Below are 13,768 nucleotides of genomic sequence, written 5' to 3' on the forward strand. Positions count from 1 at the left end.
AGGAGGGGGAAGATGAGGAAGGAGAGGAGGGGGAAGATGAGGAAGGAGAGGAGAGGATGGTCAGGTATAGCAGAGGAGGGGGAAGACGAGGAAGGAGAGGAGAGAAGGAGAGGATGGTCAGGTATAGTAGAGGAGGGGGAAGACGAGGAAGGAGAGGATGGTCAGGTATAGCAGAGGAGGGGGAAGACGAGGAAGGAGAGGAGAGAAGAGGATGGTCAGGTATAGCAGAGGAGGGGGAAGACGAGGAAGGAGAGGAGGGTCAGGTATAGCAGAGGAGGGGGAAGACGAGGAAGGAGAGGAGAGGATGGTCAGGTATAGCAGAGGAGGGGGACGACGAGGAAGGAGAGGAGAGAAAGGGGGTGGGGGGGGGGTCAGGTATAGTAGAGGAGGGGGAAGACGAGGAAGGAGAGGAGAGAAGGGGGTTGGGGGGGGGGTTTGGTGATGAGCAGCCCGATGTTGAGGTTTAATATGATCGTCTCTGCTGCTGTTATCTCGGGACTGGCTGTGGAGGCATATAGCCACGCACCGCTGCTTGAATAATTTATGGGTTCAAGAGGCTGCAAAGTCTGCAGCTTGCCTGATAAATCCACCACTGATGGTGTCAGGCACACAACAAAAGGGGAACGGATGGGTTTGCGCATGTGTGCGCATGCAAAATGCATGCAAGTAGGGTGGGCGAGAGACAGTGAGAGGGGATGGAAGCGGGAGGACGAGAGTGTTTGTGTTGTTGGTGCACGTGTTTGAGCGTTCGTGCACTTGTGTTTGTCAGAAGTGTTCGCGCGGGGAGCATGTGGTGCGGCGGGTACCAACCGGTGTTCACCACTGGCGTTCCTTGAGATTTTGTGGCAAACGTACACAACTATATATACAGAAATGTTTCACACTCTTTTCCCAATATGGAGGCAAATTAAGGATGTTTAACCACTTTCAATCTGGCATCCCTATATTAGACATTTCATCATAGGTACATGACAGTTTGTAATGTCATTATTATTATTATTAGTATTATAATTATTATTGTTATTGTTATTATTATTAAAAAAGTTGTGTGAGCTTGTAAATCTGTTTTCACTATGAATACAGGTGTGTCTTTAATGTTTTGGGCAAGTAAAAGTGTAGAAAAACACTGGCATAGAAGACAGGGGGGATAAAAGGGAGATTCCAGATGTGCAGTGCATATGTCCAGATAGAACGTTTGTAAGGCTGCTTCATTTGAGACAGAAGAGGATGGAGGGAGATGCATCGGACCAAGTGTGTAAAGCACTGGGAAGGGAATTGCGAGATAAAGCAAGAGAGATACAGAAGGTGGATGGCTGGATGGACAGAACTGATTAGCTGCGGTAGCACATGGTATACAAGATAAAAAGAGACTAGTAAGGCTAGAAAGGGCACCAGATTCATTATTATTTCCCAAGCATGCATAACAAGTATAGATAAATCATCTCCATGTTAAAGTACAGATTCACTGTTTTCAACCCAGACCTGGGAGCTATCTGCTGGAACTGTTGCCCCCGCCACTCCAGATAGGAGGTTGAAGATGGATGGATGGACCATTCTCTAATGTTGATTCCCATCATCTATAGTAGTAGAGCATAGCACAACCTTGCCAATAGATTTAGTATAATTGCATTTAAATGCCAGGGGCACTTGAAGGCACGGATCTTTGAAGACATTTTAAAAGTGTAGAGTACAAAGATAATATTAGAAAGCTCAGTATTTTGTATTTATGCTAGTATCCCTCAAGACAGCAGGACATAAATGTTCTACAGCAGTTGTCAACCTCCTGTTCAAGAGCTCAGGTTTTATGTTACAGAACTTTACAGGGAAGATATCTTCAGAACTTGCATTGCAGACACCTACCTGTCCATTTTTGGTGCTCTGACACACGATAATGTCATCACCGCCCCCGGCGATGGAAGGAACATTGTCGTTGACATCTAACACCTGGATTGTCACAGGAACATGGCTCACTAGACGAGGGTTATCTAAAAAGAAAGGCAAGAACACATTTGTTGGTGTTTCGCAGCATCTCTCCATTTTGAAGAACAGCCAGTTTCATTATTTTCTTCCCCTGTTTATAAGGAACACCCAGTGGAAATAGTAAACCATGCTCAATTACATTTCATGGACAGTGTCTGTTCAAGGCCGCACCAAGGGCCCCCTAAAAGTCATAAATGGCTTGCTAGAATTTGGTGCCGGCGTCCAAATGTTCCTCTCCCAATTTGCTTATAATTAAAACATAAAACAAATCCACTAGTGTAATTATCACCATACCTTCCATGGTTTCCTATCATCATTTTTGGCCTGCTGTGTGGATCTGTCCACTGACCAGTTCCCTTAGCTAGAGCGGTTGGGCAAATAAAGTCTGCTTTTATACTTACGTTTTGTTTTCAGTTTGTTATTGTCATTTAATAGCTTAAGTTCTGGAGAGGTGCTTTTACAGTATGTGGGACTTGGACAAAGGTGTGCAGGGCATCGTTTTCAATTAATATAGCTTTTGTCAGAAATCTGGAAACTAACATACACAAAGTCACTCAGCTAGGAAACATAAATATTGCAGTGGGGGTACCCTTAAGGGTCTCTATCCCTATGGTACCTTGAAGAAGACCAGCTAAAAAATTAAAATAAAACACGAGTGGTTTTGTTGCATGGGTGCAGGAATTACAAGTAAGAAACTGAATCTTAGTGGAATGGAAGCAGGGTGAGTGATAGTTTATTTCTTTGATTATTTATGACTTCATTGCGAACGTAGCTCAGAGCTTAGAAAGATGACTCAACAACCAAAAGGTTACAGCTCCCTATCCACACAGTGCACCCCCCCAGCCAACAGTCTAGCGAAATCTGCCTGAGCAAGACATAAAAACTCCTTGCTCATTTATGGCTAGTTGTTCTGGATCAGCTCTTCAGCTAATAAATTCAAATGTGAATGTATTCTAATTATCCATTTGAGACCCATTGTAATAATATTAATCAAGGTTATATACAGTAGTTGTTGTATCCACAACAGTGAAATATCTCAGATTGAGCGTACTATAATTTCATTACAAGGAGCACCCAGTTGCCTTGTATTGTGTTCAGCAAAGCAAATTGACAGCAATTATGAACACAGTCATATCCAACTCATCAAGATTTACTCCCTCCTAGCCTAGTGGCCTAGTGGTTAGTGTCCGCCCTGAGAATGGCAGGTTGTGGTTCACTCCCCAGCCAAGTCATACCAAATACTATAACAATACTTGCACCCAATATCTCCTTGTTTGGCACTCAACATCAAGATACATATACTACCACACATACTAGTGTCATGTCCAGAGGGTGTACTTGTACATCAAGCTGCCTCACACTTCAGAAACAGGAGATATATGCTGCTGACCTATGGGCTTATACTGTGACAGAATCTCTCTACCTGTCACTGTCAAACTAATTTTCTCTCTCAGTGTGTTCGGTAGTAAGCTTGGCTCTGTTGTTTGGATGATGTGTCCCATTAAAAGTTCCTCGTTACTGCAAAAAACAGGTAATAATTGTGTCTGTTTTCACATGAAGGCTGTACGAAGTAGAAGTTTGCAAGATGTCACAAAATCTCAAGAGAGCCAGAGCGTTTGTGAGGATGTAACCCTGCTGGATTTAGTAAAACCTTCAGCTTGCATGCTGTGAAAACCTTGTGATTGCGTCCATCTTGGTGGAATTTACTTTTCTACACAATTTAAGTTATGTCACCGTATTTTCTTTGACAATATTTATAGTTTAGAACTTTAGACTAGTAGACAGTCAAGTCTTTAGTGTTAAAGGGACACTTCACCCTTTTTTGCAAAAAAAGATATGTTAATGACATTTAGAACATTTAGAACACTTTCCTGGGGGTCTCTATGTGTGTAATGTGGTTTTAGATATTTTATATTTTAGCAGTGAGCCCAGTGTCTCTGATGTCATGGACACTGGACTCACTTACTTCCTGGACTACATGTTGTCTCAGTAAAACAGCCCTCCCCCGATCCACAAGGAGGATCAGTGCACCAAAGCATTTTGGGAATTGTAGTCCAGGAAGGAAGTGAGCCCAGTGTCGATGACATCAGAGACACTTGGGCTCACTGCTAAAATATCTAAAACCACATATTACACACATAAAAAAACCCAGGAAAGTGTTCTAAATCTTCTAAACGTCATAAACATATTTCTTTGCAAAAAGGGTGACGTTTTCCTTTAATTTATACAATCGATCATAAATTTAATGTTTTTCTGTAGTTATACAAAATGACAACATTAACATTCCCGAAACATTTGTTCATTTTTGCGTTTTTTTTTGCCATTCATTCCAGCCACTTAGCCTCAAGTCAATCTTCACAGCAGGGCTTCTGTTCAAATGAAAGTCTTAAAATGCCACAGAAGGGTACACATGCAGTAATTGTGTTACAGAGGCAAACCCATTTGGTCCCCGTCTAAGTGGAAGTGCTTTGCTGTGGGTGCAGCTAAACATTATGATTATACTCTGCATGTCCTGTGGGGCTAATAGCAGATATGGCAGATCACAGCGATGCAGGCACTTATGAAGCATGTACTGTACTGCTAACCCCCTTCCCTCTCCGTTCTCGCTTCACACCAATTAAGGTCAGATCCCCTCTGTGCTGCGCCATCCATTTATGTGTGTATGTCTTGTGTGTACACAGTATAGCCACAGTATGGCACACTTAACAGAATGTGTAAGTGTGCCATACAGTATGTGTGCGTTTAACTGTGTGTTTTTGCACCTCGAGTGTAAATGTGAAAGTGTGTCTCTGGGGGATTGGTGGCACTGCCAGGCACAATCCAGGCAGCCAAAGAGTATGTCAGAAGTCACTCAATTTAATTCAGCCGAATTCTATTTTGTTCAGCTTGACTCAATTCAACTCAGTTTGGCCTACTTTACCTGTGAGGAGAGGTGCGTGGTTTAGTGATGTATTCCCTCAAACAGGCAGCAAGGCGATTGGATAATTGGATGACCTGATGTGAGCGATATATTCCCGCTACGGTAGAAAAGGTTTGGGGAGTGGAGGTGTGAGGAAAGTACTAGCACTAGAATGAGAATCTCTCCTTTGGAAGTTTCGTCATGAACTCTAGATATTGCAAAAATGTCAAAGTACAATAGTGGCGCATAGAAGTAGAAAAATAAGGAACAGTGTGACAACTAGCCTCGGTGTGTGTGTGTGTGTGTGTGTGTGTGTGTGTGTGTGTCCGTGTTTGCGCGTGTGTCCGTGTTTGCGTGTGTGTGTGCGTGCGTGTGTGTGTGTGTGTGTGTGCGTCTGTGTGTGCGTGTGTGTGTGCGTGCATTGCAGTCTCATATAATCTCATATATTAACGATATGGGGTACTGTGGACCCTGACACTAGTGTGAAGTGTGTTTTAATACCCAAGAATGTAATTCAAGCTTTGACACCACCAACATAATGAATCCAAGCGATCCTTCATATGAGTTGGATATAACAATTCCAACTAGCGCCACAGAGGGTGGAGCTGTCACATTCAAATTTGAAAAGATTTCGATTTCCGGTACAATACTGTATTTAGAATGTGAAATAGGGCAATATAATTAACTAGAGCGGTGTCCTTTTGTGCCCATATATGGAGCCGACTGATTTGTTTGCACCTGATGCCATGACGACACATTTAGGTTTAGACAAAACACTCCATATGTTCGGGTGTAGCTGCATTGGTTATGGACGCCCGCTGGCCGGTCCTCCCTTATGACAATTTTAATATAGGATAAAATGTATTAAGTATACAACACTAACCTGTGTGTCTGTGAGCGTGCGTGCGTGTTGAAGTAGTGATATTAGGACAACCAGTCAACTCAATACATGTCATCACATGCAGTATTTCCTCTGCACCAAGTCCGTTGTACCAAAGTCAGTGAGATGTTGCTGAATCTAAAATGTTTGTTTTGATTTTGGCCTATTTCAACTCGAGTTTCATCAGATTTCATCAGTTGTGAGTGAAAAGAAAGAAATAAAAGCATTTTAACATGGCTTGATTTGACTGTAGGATGATGCAACATCCGTAGTAGGTTTGTCAAGTAGTAGTAAGTTTAGTTTAGTAATTTTAATTTGCAAATACCACACAAATCATGCATTCAAAACATTTGAGGATAAAACATCCCGGGCGTATTTCCATCACAAACAAAGGTGACAATCTACGTGTGTGGCAGTCATAGCTATAATAATTAAAAAACAATTTACAAAAAACAAAAACTACACATACGTATATTAACACGCAGCCCGCCAGAACCGTAGTAACCGTAGGATTAAATTATTCGTCTAGCCTGCCAGAACCGTAGGCTACGTTTTCCAGGGTTTATATTCTTTAATCCATGTTTTGATCCGATCGAATCGTTAGCTGCCGCTCGTTAGCATAACAGTCAAAGTGGGACAGTGGCTGCGGCCATTTTGAAGATGCCCGCGCATCCACTTGCACTCTATGTGCTGCTTTCAAAGGTCTGTATCTCCAAATCGGCATAGTTTCTGGTGAAAACAAGGTTTTTCAACGGCCGACAGCAGGCGCTGTGATACTTGCGGTCAGGTTTTTCCATCACCGACCGAAAGAACAACAACCGGTCAAGACACCACACACAGCATTTTGTCATTGTAACATCCGGTTACAGATATTTGGCTCTTCAAAATAAGGGTTGCGCGCGATAAAACCTTGGCAATGCACGATAGATTAATTAATGCTGGCCGTAAAACAGCTAATACACATACCTTATCCAACAGCCAAGTTTGTTTTATTTAAACTTTCTCAAATCGTAGTGAATATAATTGCTGTATCTAAGCTGTTCCATTGAGAAGCACCATGTAAAATGTAAAATATCCTTTTCCAATTTCGATGAAGACGTTTGAATTCATAAAGACGTATGATAGCTACGGTAGGACTGTGTCATGACCCATGTGTCATCTTTACTTGCATTATGAATGCAATGACCTCATTCTTCCCAATCAATCTCAATGTCCTCTCTCTCACACGTCTCTCCCATTCTCATCTTTCTGCCCTGTCTTTGCCCCTTCACCCCCCTCTCTCCCTCTCTCTCTCCCTCTCTGTCACACACACACTTTATAGGGCATAGTAGTAGCAGCCATTTTGTGGTTCCACATTCATTTTTCCAAAAATATTCATAGGAATACGGCAAAGCCACCCATGCTCCTGGTGAATCATGACGAACTCATGATGAAATCATGATGAACTTTTGATTCTGTCAATCAGAATACTAACTTCTCCCATGCAATATTGTCTCTGCACCTCGTCCTGTTATGATCTCTTCCCCCTCACCTCACAGTACCCCCGTCATTCATGTCCGTCTCTCTTCTTCGTGTCGTGCATGGGTGGGTGGTCATCGACCACTCAGCTACTTCATCGATCTCTCCCGGCTGGCTGCCTTTTTGGGGATGGAATGGATTATGTTGTTGTGTACCTTGGTAACGGCTGGGCACTGTGGGCAGTGACATCACAAAGCTGTGTAATGATCCTATCAGGCCTCAGGTGGTAAGGCAGCTGGGAGGGGGTTACTTATCCTTAACGTGTGATTTATGTACAGTATATACCTGCTTTTATCCAAAAAGCATGCCCACACTGCCTGTGATTGGTCAGGGACGGTTAGACATTTTGGTTTAAATTATTATTATTTTTGAGTGGTGCTATAGCCCTCCTATATGCCCAAGCTGGGCATGCCCAAGCTTGGCATAGGAGGGGCTAGCACCCCTCAAAAATAATAAGTGTGTGTGTGTGTGTGTGTGTGTGTGTGTGTATCACGGAAAGTGATGATTTGATTGGTTGAGCACGGAATGTGATAATGGATGATGATTGGGGGGGGGGAGGGGGGGGGGGTTGCGGGACCCCCCCGGCACCGCCTCACCTGGGCCGGCTCGTGGCGGCGGGACAGGAGGCCTACCCTACCTGGTTGATCCTGCCAGTAGCATGCTTGTCTCAAAGATTAAGCCATGCATGTCCAAGTACAAATGGCTTGTACAGTTACGTATACCTATAACTTCAGTTTTCAGCTCGACCCAGCTGAGTGCTGCCCATAGAGGAGTGCGGAGGAGGGAGCAGTTAGGGGTTAAGTGTCTTGCTCAGGTACACTTTGACCTCCAATTATGGACAACTGCATATCCGAACTACTTGACCACATGCACCACAGTCCTTGCCGATTTGCCGTTTGAAGTTGGTCAGTCTCATATATGCAAAAGACATATATGGGCATATCGACCTAACCGGACTCCGCCAGATTGCAGCAGTATTGAGTTCACAAGTTCCCTCCTCCTACCTTGATCTGGTTTCTCTCAAGCAGAAACGATGAACCGGAAGCAGCGGGACAAAACTCTGATATCTCCATAATAATTTCAAGTCTTGTGTTTACATTTGCGCTGTGGCAGCACTTCAATACGTCATCAGTCTCGGGTTGATCCTGCCTCTAGCGGCCGCATACGGCCGCATATCGCTCCGATCAGCATTTGATCGGAGTACATCGTCTCTGCCCGAGAGGGACCAGATGGGAGCAGGAGGAGGAACTCACTGCTGCCGCAATCTGGCGGAGTCAGGTTAACACTTACGCCGCTAGCATTTATTGAAAAATTAGGATCTAATTCACGCCAGCATTTTTTAAATTTGAGCTCTTATTTTGAAAAGCCGCCATTTCCGCTCCACAAACAATAGTCCTAAGTTAGGAGTTTTCACACAGCTGGGCGGGCCTTGTTTACATTCTGAATCCTGACCGGAGCTCCGGAGAGCTCTAGATCATCAGCTCTGTGCCGTCAAAGAAACGCTGTTTTGACCAAAAATGCCATCTGGGACAAGGAATAGGAGATACAGGCGATTGAAAGAAATGGATAGAATGGATTCTTATGGCGACGACGATCTAAGATGGGCGATCCAGTGCTGTGCTAACAACACAGCTAGCTAACCGGCTAACGTGAGTAGCATTTTGGCTCGAGCAATGGAACGCGCTATAAAAGCTCAATTGCCGAAGGCCGTCGGCAATGGCGTTAAGCGTCAGTATCAAAATTAGGCTTCAATTGACTTTAATCGTCGGCAATGGCGCGCTAAGTGTTAATATCGACCTGTGGCTCTGGACAAACAGATCTCCATATATTATGCCTATATAGGGGCGCATCAGGTTTCTTTATGGTTATGTCTGAGTCATAGTGACGTGGCCGTCATTCCCATTAGGCAATTTTAGTTTAGGTTTTAGGAAAACAGTGGGCGAAAAAACAAAGAAGACTTCCCTGACACAGATATTGGCTAGAAGAAGCTGCCTTTTTCTCTTTGTATTGCTGGATTCACTGAAGCAGTGAGGTGTGTATGGTGTTCTCTCAGCTCAGTGAGGTGTGTATGGTGTTCTCTCAGCTCAGTGAGGTGTGTATGGTGTTCTCTCAGCTCAGTGAGGTGTGTATGGCGTTCTCTCAGCTCAGTGAGGTGTGTATGGTGTTCTCTCAGCTCAGTGAGGTGTGTATGGTGTTCTCTCAGCTCAGTGAGGTGTGTATGGTGTTCTCTCAGCTCAGTGAGGTGTGTATGGCGTTCTCTCAGCTCAGTGAGGTGTGTATGGTGTTCTCTCAGCTCAGTGAGGTGTGTATGGTGTTCTCTCAGCTCAGTGAGGTGTGTATGGCGTTCTCTCAGCTCAGTGAGGTGTGTATGGTGTTCTCTCAGCTCAGTGAGGTGTGTATGGCGTTCTCTCAGCTCAGTGGAATGGATGCAGGCAGAATGAAGATCGTTAGTCGAGTTTATGAACTCGTTAGTGGTCTCTTGGGTACACCTTGTAATGATACTCTAATGGAACCACAGAGTGGCAGTTTTGACACAAAGGCTGTTTTGCAATGTTATTATAATACAAGTTAGCCATCATGCCACTCTTGTGGCTCAGTGGTAAAGTCCCTGCCCACCAGGGTTCGAATCCACCGTGGTGCATCCGGCTTTGTCGGGCGTGCGTCTATAGAGCATCGCAGTCCCGCCCCCTTTCATGACGACAACAGGCCCCATGCATTTTCCCCATAGACATTTCAAAAAGTATTTATTTAAAGATCTGTAAGCCTCGAACAAAGCCAACTCGGATCGTGACAAATCATGACAACAAACACAATATTTTGGGCCGAACAAATAATTACAAAGAAGTTTGTTGTCATGATTTGTCACGATCCAAAAAGCATGCCCACACTGCCTGTGATTGGTCAGGGACGGTTAGACATTTTGGTTTAAATTATTATTATTTTTGAGTGGTGCTAGCCCTCCTATGCCCAAGCTGGGCATGCCCAAGCTTGGCATAGGAGGGGCTAGCGTGTGTGTGTGTGTGTGTGTGTGTGTGTGTGTGTGTGCGTGTGTGTGTGTGTGTGTGTGTGTGTGTGTGTGTGTGTGTGTGTGTGTGTGTGTGGAAAGTGATGATTTGATTGGTTGAGCACGGAATGTGATAATGGATGATGATTGGGGGGGGGGGGGGGGGGGGGGGGGGTGGTTGCGGGACCCCCCCCCCCCCGGCCACGCCTCACCTGGGCCGGCTCGTGGCGGCGGGACAGGAGGCCTACCTGGTTGATCCTGCCAGTAGCATTCTTGTCTCAAAGATTAAGCCATGCATGTCCAAGTACAAACGGCTTGTACAGTTACGTATACCTATAACTTCAGTTTTCAGCTCCACCCAGCTGATCAGTGCTGCCCATAGAGGAGTGCGGAGGAGGGAGCAGTTAGGGGTTAAGTGTCTTGCTCAGGTACACTTTGACCTCCAATTATGGACAACTGCATATCCGAACTACTTGACCACATGCACCACAGTCCTTGCCGATGCCGTTTGAAGTTGGTCAGTCTCATATATGCAAATTACATATATGGGCATACCGACCTAACCGGACTCCGCCAGATTGCAGCAGTATTGAGTTCACAAGTTCCCTCCTCCTACCTTGATCGGGTTTCTCTCAAGCAGAAACGATGAACCGGAAGCAGCGGGACAAAACTCTGATATCTCCATAATAATTTCAAGTTGTAGTCTTGTGTTTACATTTGCGCTGTGGCAGCACTTCAATACGTCATCAGTCTCGGGTTGATCCTGCCTCTAGCGGCCGCATACGGCCGCATATCGCTCCGATCAGCATTTGATCGGAGTACATCGTCTCTGCCCGAGAGGGACCAGATGGGAGCAGGAGGAGGAACTCACTGCTGCCGCCATCTGGCGGAGTCAGGTTAATATGGACCTGTGGCTCTGGACAAACAGATCTCCATATATTATGCCCAGACAATTGCACGAGTCTCTCCGATCCGAGTCCGAGTCGAGTAGCAAGTCATTTGGTCCAAGTCTCAAGCAAGTCTCAAGTTTTTCTGTTGTGGGCAAGTCAAGTCAAGTCGAGTCTCAAGTTTTTACCCTCAAGTCCAAGTCGAGTTGCAAGTCGTCAAATCAATGACTCGAGTCGGACTCGAGTCGAGTCATCGAGTCTCGAGTCCAATACTCTGCCGGACAGGCCGGTTACTTAAGTTGTCCGAGTCAGCTTGTCTCAAGTCGAGTCGAGTCTGGAGTCATTGTCTTCCAAGTCAAGTCGAGTCTCAAGTTTTTACCCTCAAGTCCAAGTCGAGTTGCAAGTCGTCAAATCAATGACTCGAGTCGGACTCGAGTCGAGTCATCGAGTCTCGAGTCCAATACTCTGATTATGCCTATATATGGGCGCATCGGGTTTCTTTATGGTTATGTCTGAGTCATAGTGACGTGGCCGTCATTCCCATTAGGCAATTTTAGTTTAGGTTTTAGGAAAACAGTGGGTGAAAAAACAAAGAAGACAATATAATGCCTGACACAGATATTGGCTAGAAGAAGCTGCCTTTTTCTCTTTGTATTGCTGGATTCACTGAAGCAGTGAGGTGTGTATGGTGTTCTCTCATCTCAGTGAGGTGTGTATGGTGTTCTCTCAGCTCAGTGAGGTGTGTATGGTGTTCTCTCAGCTCAGTGAGGTGTGTATGGTGTTCTCTCAGCTCAGTGAGGTGTGTATGGCGTTCTCTCAGCTCAGTGGAATGGATGCAGGCAGAATGAAGATCGTTAGTCGAGTTTATGAACTCGTTAGTGGTCTCTTGGGTACACCTTGTAATGATACTCTGATGGAACCACAGAGTGGCAGTTTTGACATAAAGGCTGTTTTGCAATGTTATTATAATACAAGTTAACCATGCCACTCTTGTGGCTCAGTGGTAAAGTCCCCTGCCCACCAGGGTTCGAATCCACCGTGGTGCATCCGGCTTTGTCGGGCGTGCGTCTATAGAGCGTCGCAGTCCCGCCCCCTTTCATGACGACGACAGGCCCCATGCATTTTTCCCATAGACATTTAAAAAAGTATTTATTTAAAGATCTGTAAGCCTCGAACAAAGCCAACTCGGATCGTGACAAATCATGACAACGCAACATTTTGGGCCGAACAAATAATTACAAAGAAATTTGTTTTCATGATTTGTCACGATTCGAGTTGGCTTTGTTCGAGGCTTACAGATCTTTAATTAATAGCTTTTTGAAACGTCTACTGGAAAAATGCATGGGGAATTATTTCCTGGTCGTAATGAAACGGGGCAGGACTGCATCGCTCTATTGGCCGTGTTCGGGGGAGGGAAGCCGGGTAGGGACGGTGATATTTGTCACTGCATGTATTACGGGCTGGGATGGCACCTGTCAGCGGGGAGTGTTGGGCGGGAGGAGTAGGATGAAGGCTCTACGACTATGTCCTCCTGGTGGGGGCTCCTCACTGACAGGTGAGTCAGTAGGATACGACAGCAGTGACAAGGAATCAATTGTCATGACTAAAATTGGGGAGAAAAGGGGCAAAAGAATATTGGCTACTCCAAATTATAGAATTATATAAAAATATATTATATAATTTAATTACTATTTGAAGACTTTTATTCCAAAAACACAATTAATTTGATCAGGACAACATTGTTCCATAATATCCAAATACATTTGTTTCTAATTTCTTCCAGAAGAAACCAATCCAGTCAGCATCAATCTGTCATAACTTCTCCAAAATACTTGGACACGAGGTTACTGCCAAATATGTCCATGTTAATCGTAGCCCTTCTATAACAGCTGTCACTATGACGGTAGGTGTTGCGAGTGTGGATATGACTCAACGTCCTCCATAGAAATGCAATCAGTTCATGGCATGCCAACATGGACGTCTGACAGAACATTGTTAGTCAAGTTAGGCCCCCTCAGTCTACAAACCTAAAACTCAAAGAAGTATGAAAATGATATGGTGCCATCATTCCAAAATCTCTCTAGGATTGAATAATGCATTTTATGACAGCTTTTGAGACTGCTTAAAGCAGTTTTAGCACATGAAGTCTGAGCAGAAAAAGGATTCAATGTACAAACTGAACAAAACGGCACTGTTTTAGGATTGTCACTAGATGGTCATTCTGGAAGGACCACATATAGGCTCAATTCATTACATTAATTTAGGATTACATACTGTTAATTGCGACTGCAGGTCGCATTTACTATGAAAACCCGCATCTCCCTTCCGTCCGTCCGTCAGTTAGTCACCCACTCCTCCATATATGGTCACACCTCGTGACATCACGTCTCCATATATGGTCACGCCTTTGACATCATGCCTCTTGACACATCTGGACGGACCTCAGTGTGATGAACAAAACAATGGTGAGTTAATATATAGACAGCTTCATGTTTGAACAGAACTGACAGGCTGCTGTGCCAATCTTCCTATTAATTATACAATAGATATTGACAATAAATGCTAATAATCTGAAGCAGCAGGTAAGGGGAAGTGAGGGG

At 44.6% G+C, this 13,768-nt stretch overlaps 1 protein-coding gene across 2 annotated transcripts in view; it reads right to left on the reverse strand.

Moving 5' to 3' along the window:
- The window catches only part of LOC306912427 (cadherin-18-like), a 199,910-nt gene that overhangs the window by 57,397 nt on the left and 128,745 nt on the right, over positions 1-13,768 (reverse strand). For both annotated transcript variants that reach the window (XM_079488637.1, XM_079488638.1), the window contains exon 9: positions 1,861-1,985. In XM_079488637.1, the coding sequence (XP_079344763.1) occupies positions 1,861-1,985 (125 nt within the window). The remainder of the gene's footprint in view (positions 1-1,860; positions 1,986-13,768) is intronic.

Source organism: Electrona antarctica (assembly GCF_951216825.1).
Source record: "Electrona antarctica genome assembly, chromosome: 19".
Lineage (NCBI taxonomy): Eukaryota > Metazoa > Chordata > Actinopteri > Myctophiformes > Myctophidae > Electrona > Electrona antarctica.